General features: G+C 39.5%; 1 protein-coding gene across 10 annotated transcripts in view; it reads left to right on the forward strand.

Annotated features, from left to right (window-relative positions):
* The window catches only part of atrnl1b (attractin-like 1b), a 617,494-nt gene that overhangs the window by 109,403 nt on the left and 492,141 nt on the right, over positions 1 to 15,950 (forward strand). For all 10 annotated transcript variants that reach the window (XR_011345361.1, XR_011345362.1, XR_011345364.1 and 7 more), the window contains exons 13-15: positions 4,466 to 4,584; positions 13,780 to 13,912; positions 14,976 to 15,157. Coding sequence is in view for 6 of the 10 variants with exons in the window: in XM_069900005.1 (XP_069756106.1) it covers positions 4,466 to 4,584; positions 13,780 to 13,912; positions 14,976 to 15,157 (434 nt within the window). In the remaining 4 variants the exon portion in view is untranslated. The remainder of the gene's footprint in view (positions 1 to 4,465; positions 4,585 to 13,779; positions 13,913 to 14,975; positions 15,158 to 15,950) is intronic.

Consider the following 15,950-nt stretch of genomic DNA (forward strand, 5'->3'; position numbering starts at 1 on the left):
GGAGAATTGGTGGGTTGGGGTTGGGTGTTGGGTTTTTCCTCTTTTGTCAGTGAGGTGGGCTCTGTGGTCTTCTTCAAAGGAGGTTGCTGCCCGCCGAACTGAGGCGCCAAGATGCACGGATGTTCTAAATGGTTGAATTTGGTAATCCTAAAGTTTGGGTGATGTCTCTTACTGTTTTATTCTTGTTTTTCAGCCTAATGGCTTTTTTGACTTTCATTGACACAACTCTGGTCCTCGTGTAGAAAAGTGGCAACTACAGACTTCAAGCTTGAAGCAAGCTTAGCTCTCTTATACTAGCAGTTAAACATAGCTGAGTACTTACTAACACCTGTGAAGCCAAATGTTCCAAACATTATGGTGCCCTAAAATGAGGGGACTATGTATAAAAAGTGCTGCAATTTCTGCATGGTCCAACCAAAATATATACAAATAACCTTGAATAAAATTTGGAATGTGCACTTTAATTACACCTGAATTGTTTGATTATAAATTTAAAACTGGAGCATAGGGGCAAATAAAGGAAAATGTGTCTTTGTCTCAAACATTATGTATATGTGGAAATTGAAAGGTTTTCCATTTTGGAAGAATGAATTAAAAACCAAATTATTATTTAAATAGAGTCACACTTCAGAATATATCAATGCAAAGGGATCAACAGTGTGAGTGCATAGCATCTGAAAGGTTACCGAACATGTATGCAATGCAAGTAATTGGGAAGGTTTTGGACTATTGGCCTTCATTGAAATTGGTGTGGAGGATGAACGTTGTAAATTTTGATATAACTTGACAGGATGTGGGTGAGATTAATTCTGGATTACAATGTTTCTGTATTTAAGTGGAGATAGGCTTGCATTGAACATATTGCAAAGAAGATTCAATTGGTTGATTTCTGGGATGAAGGGGTTGGTGAATGAAGAGAGGTCAAGCAGTTTAGATCAATACGCATCGAATTTATAAAAATGAAAAATGCTGGAGCTGCTGTAATAGACCTGGGAGAGCGTAGAGATAATGCTGCTCCGAAGGGTTCAACAGCCCAGACATCATGCCAATGGCTCCGTGCAGGTGTTTAAACTGCCTTTTAAAGGAGCCAGTGGTGTTTTTAAACTTAAATCCTGCAACCACAGGTCAATGTCCAAGATGGCAGTGCCTGTGCATGGCAATGGCTGGAGGGGGGTGGTTTGCAGACTCAGGGTAGCAATGGACCAGTGCAGGGCATCAGAAATGGACAGAACACCCTCAGTTGAGAAGGAGAAGCAGAGAAGGCGACCCTACAAGACAGTGATCGTGGAGGCAGACCAGCAAGGGGCCCAGCAGCTGAGGGACCCACACAGGTTGCAGGTGACCTGAATGGGCTGTGGGCTGCGGGAGTCTGGCTCATGGGAACCAGGTATCGGAGCTGGGATTTGAGAGGGTGCTCAGAGCAAGAAGGGCTCCCAAAGAGCCTTGGGTCCTGAAGGCTTCCTGATCACTTTGGAGGTTGCTCATGGATTGCTCAGGAGTCTATGCAGCTGTAGAGGCTGTGGGAGTGCTGGAGGTGAATTTGTGGTCTGAAGGGACTCTTGTTTATCTTTCCCTCATACTGCAAGGGACACTGGGAAACACTAAGGGTGATTCTTTTTATTTTAGATATACAGCATGGTAACAGGCCTTTTCAGCCCATGAGCCCGTGCCATCCAATTACACCCAATTGACCTTCAACCCTAGTACGTCTTGAATGGTTGGAGAAAACTGAAGCACCTGGAAAAAACCCACACAGACATGGGGAGAATGTACAAACCCCTTACAGACAGCGCAGGTTTCGAACACTGATACCAGTTGCTGGCGCTGTAAAAGCATTGCGCTAACTACCACGCTAACCTAACCTTGCACCAGGCAGAAGGCAATTTTGCGTAAATGGCAATCTTCTGCACCATTACATGAATTTGTGAGAATATTAGAGGTTGCTACTGATGTGAGGGACCAGTCAGGGACAATAAATGCTCGTTTTATTGTGATGCCCATGTCTGTGAAAGAATAAATAAAGTAAAACCTAATAGAGGGTTGATAACAGTTGCACTAGAAAAGTTGTTGAAAAATTGAATTTCTTTATCTTGTCATAAGTAGGAATACTACCATTAATTATTAAATATATAAAATATGCAGAAATCAATAGGGTCATGGGTAAATGTGCTTTGAAGTCTATTAATCTGGAACCTAATATAATTAAATTTAACCAGCCTCAATATTTCAATTCTTTTCTGCTAAAGAGCTGTTTTCAAGCTGACAATGTTTCTGGCTCAGATGTTTGCAACAATATTTGTAAGAGTCTTGTCTCATATGCTGTGTTTTAATTTTTGTCCATTATACTGTGCATAAAAACATTCAAATTAAAGTATGTCCATTTATAGTTTGCTGACAACACCACTGTTGTCAGCAGAATTATAAATGGCAATAAAGAAGTATACAGGAGGAAGGTGGATCAGCTAATGGAGTGGTGTCACACCAACAACCTTGCACTCAATGTTAGCAAAACCAAGGATTGTGGACTTATCAGGAGGAAGTCAGGAGAACACGAAGGGCTCAGCAGTGGAGAAGGTCAAGAACTTCAAATTCGTTTAGGATCTGTCCTCGAGCTTCGATGTCGATGCAATCATGAAGGAGGCTCACCAGTTGGCTATAGTTTGTGAGGACCTTGAGGAGATTTGGTATGTCACCGTACTCACTCGAAAATGCCTACAGGTGCACTGTGGAGAGCATTCAGGCTGGTTGCAGCACCGTCTGGTATGGAGATGTCAATACTCAGCACAAGAAAAAACTCCAGAGGGTTGTTATCTCGGCCTGTGACATTGCAGGCACCAGTTTTCATTCCATTGAGGACATATTCAAGAGGCGGGAATTAAGAAAGCCACCTCTATCCTCAAGGACCCCCACTGCCTTAGGCCATGCCCTCTTCACTCTTCTACCATGGAAAAAAGGTACAGGAGCATGAAGACGAGCACTCAATTACGCAAGGTCAGCTTGTTTTCCTCTGCCATCAGATTCTTGAATGAGCAATGAATCACAGACACTGCCTAACTTTGACTTTTGTCTTGCACTAAATTTATTTTGTGAGGTGACGCTGCTGTAAAACAACAAATTTTGTGACGTGTTCATGACAATAAATTCTGATAGGAAACCCAAGGTACTCGAAGCGATAGATATTGCCAGTTACAATCTCAACATTTCCAAATGTTATTTTGGTTAATCACTGATTGATCTTAATATTATGATTTTTTTTCTGCAAGGTAAACTGCTGATAAATTTCGTTATTTTGAGTTTCAAATTTCAAGTTTTGTTCATTTCAGAATTTGGAAATGATAAATTTAGAAACTTCAAATCAAAAAAATCAAAATTAGCCGCCAGGGACTAGGAATTTGTGGCAATGAAAAACTGTGTGATCACTGATAGGCATTAAAACATCTTAAATGTCTGTTTCTATTGTGTCAATGCAGCTTGCATTTTTTGTAGGTCAACACTTGTGGTTACATACCCTTAAAGAAATAAGTTTGGAAAACTAGATATGTTTCTAGCCTTTAACTAAATTGTGAATAATTTCTGATGTAACTCAATTTCTGGACTTTCTTTCAAATTTTAAATTTAGACACAGAATGGTAACAGGCCCTTCCAGCCCATGCCATCCAAATATACCAATTAATGTACAATCCCTGAACACTTTTGAAGGGTGGATAGAAACTGGAGCACCCAGAGGAAATCAACATAGACGTGAGAGAACATACAATGTCCTTTCAAATGGCGCTGGATTCGAACCCAGGTTACTGGCAATGTAATAGCATTGTGTTAACTGCTGTGCTAACTGTTCCTTGAGCGTTCATCACCACTGAAACCCTGTGAATTAGTTGGCTGGTGGTTGAATTGTAATAGAAGTATCATTTTCTCAATCTGACCTAACACTCCAGAAAATTAATGTATCCTCAGTTTATGCATATGTCTCTGGGGCATATTCATTGACACAAAGATGTTTTGAACAAATAAACTTTTAAATAAACCTGGAATTGTCTGCACAGTTTTGATTCTGTTACCAAAAGAGATAGGCTAGAGTAACATTAGAAGCAATCTAAAGGAAGTTCACCTTGCTAATTCCTGAGTTGTGACGGTTCTTCTATCAAGGAAATCTAGGCAGTTTGGATCTGTTTTTATTGGAGTTTTGAAGAACGCCTTTTTGTGTTAATGATGTCTGTCACACTAGGATTGTGATCACGGACTCTAAAGTATCTCAAAAAATGTAACTGGGGTACTGGATAAAGTTGTTGAAAATCAATATGAGTGACTAGAAAAGTTAGTAGTTCATGTAAAATTGACACGTCAGCTGAACAAGTAAGTTGCCAATGGCATTCTATTTACATTGAGGATGGTTTCTATGTCTGGATAAATGTCTTTGTATTGTAGTCCTTTAGTTATTAATTTTCCCAACTCATTTATATTGCAGTGCCTACAGATGAAGGATGTTTCAAATATACTGACTGTGCCAGCTGTACTTCCAATACAAATGGGTGTCAGTGGTGTGAGGACAAGAAGTGCATTTCTGCCGGCAGTAATTGCACTCTGGTGGGTTGAAGTAAAATTTAAATCACCTATCAGAAAATATTGTGTCTGCATGATGAGTTTGAACTCGTAATGTTAACATTTAAAAAACACTTTTAAAGATTATTTATCCTTATTAATGCATTCAAGTGAATGCAAAGTATTTATAACTTTACATGATTGCAAATGATCTTGTGCGGCCTAAGGATCCTTGAGTAAAATGTATGACATAACCTTTGACAAGTAATCTCAGTTTGATGGAATATTATCAGGGCTTTGTCCTGGAGCATAGCGCGTGTCAGGAATGCAGTAGGGCTGCTTAAAGTCTAGCTGTGTGCTCTGGCGTAATGTTTAGTATAATATAACATTTTTCTGTTACCTGTGATTTTAAACAGCCTCTAGATGTGTTTTTTTTTAAATTAACTTTGAATCCTTTCACTATTAGCAGATGATTATCCATAAGCATGTGTGATGACATCTCAGAATCCTGACAAGCTCAGGTGGTGCAAGTGCAAATTAAATTTCTCCACATTGATGAATGAATTAAACTGTTTTTAAAAGTTAGTGTGATTTTTTTTTGTGCAGCAGAAATTGAAGTTAACATATTCAGTTCACAGACCTTGACAAAGTATATTTTACTATAAATTAAAGGTAATTACAGGAATTTTGAGTTTATTTCAAAATGTGGACATTTTCCAGTTGTTTAACATAATTAACAACTGAGTGGTTGGAGAAAAAAAATCAGTGCTTTCAAACTGAGTCTTGGCTTCAAGTTTAGTTTCTCATTGCAGTGGAAGGAACATGATAATATTGATTTAAAGTAGTGGGAAGTGGAAGTGTTGACTTGTTCACGTCAATCATTACACCAGTGGTAGGTGTAAGTGGGGAGGGAGATGGGAAGAGCCAGATTAACAATCCAAGGCACTCTTGAGAGCTTCTTACAAGAATATGGTAGTCCAAATCTTACTGAATCAACCTAAATGTTGTCAGTACAGCTGCACTTGAGCTCACCAGAATGCCATCTACCTGGAGTTTTCCCAGGAGAGTGACAGAATAGTTGACCTGGTTGCCAATAGTGCACCTTTAGTAACTCCATTTCTTTCACTGTAGCTGGGTCACTTTCAGGACATTTTACTGTTGATGCAAGTATTTAAAGACATTTATGTTAACTCAATTTTGTGTTTCTTGGTATTACGATTGTTTTTACATTAATATTGTAATTTTTAATAATTAATAAAAACATGTTTACATGTCAGGTATTAACAAACATTAAAAGTCATTTTAACAATTTGGAGTGTGGTTATCAAAGAATATGCTGAGAAAGTTTTGGTTTGTGCCCTGTGATTTATACTTTGTATAAGTACAGAAAAACCTCTCATAGCTGGAATTCAAGCAACTGGCAAAAGAAATTGAGAAATTTTTTTTAAAAATTAGTTGAAAATACATGTTTAAAATTGTAAAAGTAAATGTTTTCTAAGGAAAATATTAACCTTTGGTGAAGATGGGAGCAAATATTCAGCCTGCAGAGTGCTTTTGTCATTTTTTTGCTCGTAACATCTGTTTGAATAAAGTTGTGTTTGAATAAAATGGCATTGCCCAGGATGAAGATCTGGTTGATGCTGCTTTCTATTGGGGTGACTCTTTTCAAGTGTCTCCATGTAAGAGTCACCCCGCTCAGAGGCTTTATCTGTATACTTGGGGGAGGGGGTTTTAATTATCTCTAATGTTATTGTTCAATTTTCGGGTTTGCAAAGAATGTGACTGAAAAGAAAGTAAAAGGCTTTAAGGTTATATCTTCTTGAAAATGAAGTTCAGTGCAAGTATTTTTGTCTTTTTCTTTAAAACTGTTTATTCTTAATGTGAGACATTGTGAGAGTAAGTCTCAAGCAACCGGAAAATACACTTGGCTATCATCTACCAATCCCCATAGGTGCCGGATACTAGGTTTTTTTTTACTGTATTAGGCACTGGTCAAATAAATTGTCGTCTTTGAAAATTGCCAGTGGTTCTAGGTTGATTTGCTTCCAAGGGATGGTAGAGGAATTTCATTTGATTTAATTCACAGTCAGCCGATTACATATATGTTAGGACTTCAGCCTTCTGGAAGAGGTGGTTTGGGAGCAGTGAATACAAGCAGCATACTGCTTTGATGTGGGTTAGACTGTATTTGCAGGAAGACCTTGTCCAGCATATCTTGAAATTTCAGTTTCAGGTATTGAGATAAGAGGAATAGAGAATTATTTTCAAATATTAGACTGGAGCAGTGTTTTGTAACCTATGAAATAGCTTTTTAATTGAAAAGTTTTTAAAAAAATTTCTTAAAATTGTGCATTTTAATTGTTTGGGAAGGAAAAAGTAGCGTCTGAAATTTGTCCGATAGTGAGTATAAATTGGTAAAATAATTCTTTCTTTGGCTTGGCTTCGCGGACAAAGATTTATGGAGGGGGTAAAAGTCCACGTCAGCTGCAGGCTCGTTTGTGGCTGACCAGTCCGATGCGGGACAGGCAGACACGGTTGCAGCGGCTGCAGGGGAAAATTGGTGGGTTGGGGTTGGGTGTTGGGTTTTTCCTCCTTTGCCTTTTGTCAGTGAGGTGGGCTCTGCGGTCTTCTTCAAAGGAGGTTGCTGCCCGCCAAACTGTGAGGCGCCAAGATGCACGGTTTGAGGCGTTATCAGCCCACTGGCGGTGGTCAATGTGGCAGGCACCAAGAGATTTCTTTAGGCAGTCCTTGTACCTTTTCTTTGGTGCACCTCTGTCACGGTGGCCAGTGGAGAGCTCGCCATATAACACGATCTTGGGAAGGCGATGGTCCTCCATTCTGGAGACGTGACCCACCCAGCGCAGCTGGATCTTCAGCAGCGTGGACTCGATGCTGTCGACCTCTGCCATCTTGAGTACTTCGACGTTAGGGATGAAAGCGCTCCAATGGATGTTGAGGATGGATAAAATAATTAAAACTAGTATAAAAGGAGTAATTGAATTCTTCTGTTAAAGTGATGCCTTCTAAACGGGTACATAATGAAGAATAAAAAAGGCAGACATTTTGGTTTGTTTTGACCTTGGTTTTTGAAGGAAATGGGTAATCAGAATTAGAATTGATTGTCATGAACAAGTTTTGCAGCAGCGAATTATAGTGCAAACATCTCACAACATAACAATAAAAAAGCTAAAATAATAGTGGATGAAAAGTAAGGCCGTGTCTATGGTTCATTGATTATTCAGATATCTGATGGCAGCGGGGAAGAAGCCCTCCTTGTGTCATTGAGTGCTTGCCTTTAGGCTCCTGTACTTTTTTCCTGATGGTAGCAGAGTGAAGAGGGCATGGCCTGGGTTGTGGGGGCCTTTGAGGACAGAGGCTGCTTTTTTAAGACATCGCCCCATGTAGATGGCCTCAGTGGAGTGAGGTCTGGTACCTGTTATGTTGCAGGCCGAGTTAACAACCTCTGGAGTTTATTCCTGTCCTGAGAGTTGGTGCCTCCATTACGAGGCAATGATGCAGCCAGCTAGAATGCTCTCCGCGGTACACCTGTAGAAGTTTATGAGAGTCTTTGGTGACATGTCTTCGTCTCCTCGGCCACCTCACAAAGTATAGCTGCTGTTGAGGCTTCTTTGTGATTGCATCAATGTGGAGGATCCAGGACAGATCCTTGGAGATCTTCACACTCAGGAATTTGAAGCTCTTGAGCCTCTCCACTATTGAGCCCTTGATGAGGAGTGGATCGTATTCCTGAAATCCACAATCATCTCCTTGGTTTTGCTGACATTGAGCGCAAGGTTGTTGTCGTTACCCCATTTAATGAGCTGATCTATCTCCCTCCTGTACGCTTCTTCATTGCCGTTTGTGACTCTGCCGACGACTGTGGTGTCATCGGCAAACTTGTAGATGGCATTGGAATTGTGTCTGGCCACCAACTCATGGATATATAATGAGTAGAGCAGTGGACTAAGCATGCATCCTTGGGGTGTGTCTGTGTTGATAATCAGGGAGGAGGAGATGTTGTTTTCAATTCGTACTGACTGGTCTTCTGATGAGAAAGTTAAGGATCCAATTGCAGAGTGGGGTACAGAGGCCTCGAGTTTGTAGTTTCTTGACCAGCACTGAGGCATCATTAAGTAACTGTAAAGTTGGGCACAAAAATAAATAGCAAGAAGTTGATCTTGTAAAATAAAATTCGCATTGGGCAGATCTTATGTATACTGTTAAAGTATTGTTTTATTTGAATTATATCTTCTTGCTACTAACAATTTGCAAGTGATTTTTGTTTCATTGATTATATTAATGGCTCATTATGATACAGATAGTGGCCATTTGGCCCTTTGGAATCAGGCCCTAAGTCAAGCAATTCCCTTCATCCTCTTTGTTTTCCATGAAGCGCCTCAACTTTTTGTCTCTCACATGCATCAGCTCCCCTCTGGTTCTTTTGCTGCTTCTCATGTTAAGTTAAGCATCTACAGAATAGAGGTCAAGATTGAACTCTGGAGCCATGTGGCAGAAACTATGCCACCTGGCTGCCCAAAAATTAAGTTTTCTGGTTGGAAGATGTTTGTCACAGGAGGCATGCAACACAGGCTGTTAGGTTGAATTAAGTAAATATTCAATGAAGAGGAAATGCAAGTTGATGGAAAAACTGGTACAGTGAGATTAATTTGACGTTCTTTTAGCAAAGCACTGGCTCATGCCTGATTGACTGAACATTGGCCTCCTCTACTGTATACTTCCATGGTAAACATTTTCTTTAATTTAAATGTGATAATGATTGCATTGGTTGAAAGTCAAATTTTAATGAATATGAATTAGGTAATTAAATATTCGCAAGTGTTGGAAGCTTACAAATCCCATTCCTCATCCACTAAGCTCCATCTGCCTCTGCAGCAACTGTTTAAACTTGCACCATCTTTATTTAAATGTATTTATTTTATTATAGCACGGTAGAAGCCGATTTGGCCATTGAAACGCATGTTGCCCAATTACAGCCAATTAATGTACCAACCGTGTAGTTTTTGGTGGGCGGGAGGAAACCAAAGCACCTGGTGAAAACTCCTCGCAGGTCATGGGGGGAGCACAGAAACTCCTGTAGGCAGTGGTGGATTTTAACCCGGGTTGCTGGTACTGTAATAATGTTGCACTAACTGTGTCGCCTACATTTATCGCAATTTTATCACATTTGGCTTTCATTTCAGCTTAGACCTGCTATCAATGTCATCACTCAGACTAACTATTTACTCTGCAAGAATCTTGCCTGTTTCTGTCTTCCTTAGATCACCGAATTCATCCATTTGTTACTTCTAGACTTGACTTTTCCTGTGTTGTGCTGGATAGCTTCTTATTTCAAAATTCATTTCAAATGAGTTCCTCTAAAAATCTGCCTCCCAAGATTCTCATTACTTTTGTGCCTCTTGGTCAGTTAAAGACCTCCATTTTAAATTTCTCATCTTTGTTTTCAGGTTCCTCCTTGGTCTTTCTCTCCCTGTCACTGTAATCTCCTTCACCTCTCTAAATCAGCCATTCTCAATGGAAGCCCTAGGCCCCCCCACTGGGGGACCCAGCACATTTAAGTAAAAGCCTTGTTTTATTTTCACCTTGCATGACATTAATATTTTTTTTAAATTTTTTTCTCTCTCACTGCTTCACAGGGAAGGGGGCCAATAAATGAAGTAGAGTCCTAAGGGGGTGGGGGGCATAGCCAAAAAAAAAAGGTTGAATGGCTGTTCTAAATTATATCACCTCTGACGTAATTTACTCAAAATTTAGATGCTTGTTCATTTTAGGTCCACCATTATGTGAAGACAGTGTCTTCAGTCATGACTTTGCGAAATCCTCAACCAAGGAAGCAGCAGGGATTCCCTCATTAAATATGTTCAATACAGAGATAGATAGATATTTGCATAGTGGAGGAATTAAGAGTTATGGGGTCTGCTGTCAGATTAGCCATGATCATCTTGCATAATGGTTTCTGTTTGGGAACAGATGCTCCTGGAATCTGTAATGGAGATGCCAGACACCATGAAGTTTCTTGAAAATATCAAGATTCTGACTTATGCCCTCTCTCAGGTGATGGACCAGTATTTCCCCAGGTTGAGCAGCACTTGGAAGTCGGAAATAAAGCAAGAATTGAGGATACTGTCTAAGAAAGAGACCAGTGACTTGGAGATGCCAAATCTGTCCAAGACTAGTGGATTGTAGCTACAAGAGCAGGTTTATGAAGAGAATACAAAGGATAAGTTTGCCGCATCCTTTCTTTGCCCAACTACCTGTTGTGCAACTGTCAGTGTCTGTGCAAGCACAACCTAAATGTTGTAACAAAAGAAAAGGCTGAAACTATCAGTTTGGCACCCTTAAGTTGGCTGGTGCTGGAACCTAGAAAAAAGGATTGCAGAGATTGCCCCAATCAGATTTTCAGATTTCATATTTTTTGCCAGAGTACATACATGACATCACATGCAACCGTGAGATTTTATTTTCCCTGCAAGCGAGGCAGAATCACCACTAATTGGTAGTGCTAAAAATGAACTGTACACAGTGTAAACAAATACAAACTGTAAAAAGATAACAGATGTAAACAAACTGACTGCAATGCAGAGAGAACAAAAGAAAATAAATAAACAACCATTTGCCGAATCTACGTGAGATTCTACTTTGAAATGCATTCAGTCATCTCTTTTGTGCTAGGCATTCATCATTAATTCAATTTAAAGTAGTCCATCGAGCACATTTTTCCAAGGTTCAAATAGCTAAATTTTTTCCTATTATTTCCACTAATTGTGATAAATGCATAACTGAGGAAGGTACTCTGTATCATATGTTTTGGCTATGTCCTTCTCTCTTTAATTTCTGGCAAGGGATATTTTGCACCTTATCATTAGTTCTTAATATTTATTTGACTCCTAGCCCTTTCATTGCTATTTTTGGATTAAGTGGGGCTAATGGATTCAATATTTTCAATATTGACTTTTTCACATTCCCATGTTGTGGCTGTTGCTTCCCTCATTGGTAGAAGGGCCATTTTGCTGAGATGGAAAGATGCTGTCCCTCCCACTCATACTCAGTAGTTGTCAGATGTGATGCTTAACTCTAGAAAAAAATTATGTGTTCTTAATGCAATGGATCTTGATTTTCTTTCTCTTTGGGATCTTTTTCTTAATTACTTTCAAAATTTGTAGATTAATTATCTATTTTTTTAAAACAACCCTATAGTTATTATTAGTAGTGGACTCTTTAACTTGGCCAGCAATCTTCATAAATTGGGATTTGATTCTTAGTTTAGGACTTTTTTTTTCCCCCTTTTTACTTTTTTTCCATGGGTTCATATGTATCTTGTTCATTGTTATTTGATAAATGTAACTTGATATTAATTTACTTTATTATTATTTCCATATGTACCTATTTAGCAAAAGTTAATGGTTTATGGTCTGTAAAGAACGTAAAGTCTCTGACCTCAAGGAAAGATTGAAAGTGCCTGACCACCAGGTAAAGCGCTAGCAGCTCCTTATTGAAAGTGCTGTACTTGGTCTCTGCGTGGTGAAGATGTTGGTTGAAGAATGCTAGTGTCCTCCATTGTTCATTCACGTATTGTTCTAGTACTCCTCCTATGGCCACATCAGATGCATCTGTCGAGAGGTGGTTGGCACATCCATCTGCTGGTGACTCAGCATGGTTGCGCTTGGTAGTGCATCTTTAGTCTCCTGAAAGGCATTTGTAGTTGTCTCCATCCAGCAAAATTCCGTTTTATTCTGAGACATCAGGTCGAAAAGGGGCTTCATGACAAGGGCCGCAGCAGGAATGAAATGGTAGTAAAAATTTATTATCCCAAGAAACTCTTGGAGGCCCTTAAGCGTTGATGGCTTTGGGGAATCTCATGATGGCCTCCACTTTGGTGGGTGGTGGAACCACGCTCTTACTTGCATGTGATTCTGTGACCCAGGAATTCGATGGTCGACTGTCCGATCTGGCACTTTGCTAGATGAACCGTGAGCCTGAACTCTCGCAAGTGGCTGGAGTAAATGCGGGTGTTTTGAATGTTCTTCGTGGTGTGGCTGGCAATGAAAATGACATCTAAGTAGATGAAAATGAAGTCCATGGCATGCCCCACTGTGTCCATCAGGCGCAGCATTTTAAAGCCCGTAAAAATTTGTAAAAATATTTTAAAAATTCAAATGGCGTTACAATTGCTGTCTTAGGCAAGGCTTCTGGGTTAACAGGTATTTACTGGTAACCACGCATCAAACCTACTTTTGAGAAAATCCTGGCCCCATAAAGATTTACTGTAAAGTCTTGTATGTGGGGCACAGAATAGCGGTCTGTTGTTGTTGCATTTTTTAGGCATCTGTAATCGCAGCAGAGTCTCCAGCCTCTCTTGGCTTTGAGCACCATATGCAATGGTGATGCCCATGGGCTATCTGACCTGCATATAATCCCTAGCTCCTCCATTTTAGCGAATCCCTGCTTCATAAAGTGCAATTTTTCAATTGGCAGTCAACGGGCTCAGCTATATATACGCGGTCCTTGGGTCAAAATATGATGGCTTACAACATGTTTCGCAGTAGCAGTGGAAAACTGGGGAGTGACGATGTCAGCAAAGTCCTTGAAGATTCTGGCGAATTTATTTTGCAGCCACTGATGTCAAAGTGGCTAATTCACGAGAGAATAATGAGTCGCAGTTGATAGGAAGATCAAACAAATCTCTCTTCTTTACGGATGCGTGCAATCTTTTTAAAAACCCCGCGTCAAGCGCCTCAATGACGTCACTGCGTCGTGACATTCGGCAGCAAGTTTTCTGGAACTTGTAGTGCCGCTACATCTATGTATTTTGCATATTTTAAAACCAATAAAAAAAAATTGTAAAAGAAAGAAGAAAATCAATAAAGTCCTTAAATAATTCTCTGATTGAATTTGTCGTTGACGAGTCTGATGGTGGAGGGGTAGCAGGTGTATCTGAACCTGGTGGTGCGAGTCTTGTGGCACCTAAACCTCTTTCCTGATGGCAGCAGTGAGAGTTCTTTACAGTACAGGCCCTCACTGGATCATGTAGAGGTTCCAAGAACTTTCTGAAATCCGAGGTTTCTGTAAATTGGAAATAGTCTATTTAGATTACTGTCATCCGAGATTGCAAAGATGGCACTTTTTGGTTGAGTAGCTACATATTAGGTATGTAGGTATTAGTTCCTCAGATGGATCTTTATATAGATTTCCAATGACAACTTTAATTATTTCTGTTCTTAGTCTGTGACAAGCTACACCAAATGCCATATGCGAAATGAACATGTTTGTAGCAAATTTACAAACTGTAAGACCTGCTCTTCAAAGCTGAATTGTCAGTGGGATCTGCAGAACCATGAATGTCGAGCTTTGCCAGGTAATCTCTTTTGCTTTTCTTTCTCCTATTGTTAAGGGTGCCAGGCAATGCTCATGGGCCACTCTGTTTGCCTTTTGGCAAACAAAATTTGAAGTATATCGTGTATATCAATTTTTAAAATTTATTATTACATGACAATAACAGGAACCTTAATCATTTGTACAAATTGAAAGAAGCTTGTGCTTGAAAGTTACTTAATTTCACAGGACTATCTTATGTTTAGGATATTTTAATGTTACTTTCAGTTCAACTGGTTTTGATCATTTTTTTGCTGCATGTTTAATATGGTCATTATAATTCCATAAACAAGTACTAATTTTGCTTTATTTGTCATTCATTTTTAAAAATGCCACCAAATGTAGTTCTATTAAATTGGAGAAAAGAGGAACAGCTTTAACATGGGCTTTTCGTGATATTTGAGTCTAGTTTTGGATCTTTTTTTAAATTAATTTTTTTTTTAGATGTACAGCATGGCATCAGGTCATATCAGCCCATGCCGCCCAATTACACCCAATTAATTTACAATCCCCAGTGTGTTTCAAACAGTGGGAGGAAACACGGGCCCCCAGGTAGAACCCACACAGACACGAGGAGAATGTACAAACAGTATGGGATTCGAAGCCCGGTCCCAATCGCTGTAAGAGCGTTGCACTAACTGCTACTCTAACTTATTGACAATCTTAACTCTTTCCAAGTTCTTACATTATTCTTCTGATATTCCCTTCTCCCTTTATTTTTTATTTTTAGCAGTTATTTGGCATTTCCTCAAACATTTTAGGTGCTTATTACGGTTTAGTCTGTGATATTATTGAACCCCAGCCTCCTTTAATCCATGTTTCATGAGGTAATTCTTTGTTATGTTTAGAGCTGTCCTGCTAAGAGTTGCTTTCTTTGCAGTTGGCAGTTTGACTCTTGGCTTTTGGATAATTGTGAATGGTGAGAGATTACTTACTTGTGGATGATTTGACAGTATAGAAAATCCAGTTTAGTTTAGCATTTCACAGTAGTTCACTTTATTTCAAGATCTTGAGATATGAAAATTAGTGTGTTCTTAACATTCCAGCTCATCTTTGTGGAGAAGGTTGGAGCCACGTAGGGGATGTCTGTCTCCGGATTAACGCAAGTCGAGAAAATTATGACAATGCCAAACTTTATTGTTACAATCTCAATGGAAATCTTGCATCACTGACCACATCAAAGGAAGTTGATTTTGTCTTGGATGAGCTTCACAAGTACACTATTCAGGTAATTAAAGCTGAGCATTAAGTGTTCCAATGTGTCTGATTTTTCACATTTAAAGAGTTAGCATTAAGAAGTTAAGTTATTGAAATGGGGTGGTTCTATTACGGTCCTGTCTTGAATAGGACATCTTGGATCATAGAATTCATTTTATTCAGATGTTTCTGGACAATGCAATAACGGCTTGTATGATTAGGTTATTATTCCGTAAGCTTATCATTCATAACTTCAAATGAATGATAAACTCTCTGCCTGATTACTATTGGCAGTGACATTTACAGTAAATTCTCTACTGTTATGACAACGTCAGTAATTCATCCAATACTATCTTAACTTCAGAAGGTTTAGGCACTATATCTGATTCAGATTTCCGATCTATTGTCAGAGTACATACATGACATCACGTACAGCCCTGCGATTCTTTTTCCTGTGGGTGAAGCAGAATTGCCAATTATTGGTAGTGCAAAAAAAAACTGTACGGAGTGTATATATGTAAATAAATAAAGAACTGTAAACAGATAATGAATGTAAACAATGAGTCCCTGATTGAGTCTGTTGTTGAAGAGACTGATGGTGGAGGGGTAGCCGCTGTCCTGAACCTGGTGGTGCGGGTCTTGTGGAACCTATACCTTTTTCCTGATGCTAGCAGCGAAAAACAGAGCTTGTGAGGTGGTGTGGATCATTGATATTTGCTGCTGCTGTCTGACAGCAGCGTTCCCTGTAAATCTTCTTGATAGTGGGGAGGGTCTTACCTGTGATGTCCTGGGCTGTGACCACTACCTTTTTGGAGGGCTTTATG

Source organism: Narcine bancroftii, chromosome 10, assembly GCF_036971445.1.
Source record: "Narcine bancroftii isolate sNarBan1 chromosome 10, sNarBan1.hap1, whole genome shotgun sequence".
Lineage (NCBI taxonomy): Eukaryota > Metazoa > Chordata > Chondrichthyes > Torpediniformes > Narcinidae > Narcine > Narcine bancroftii.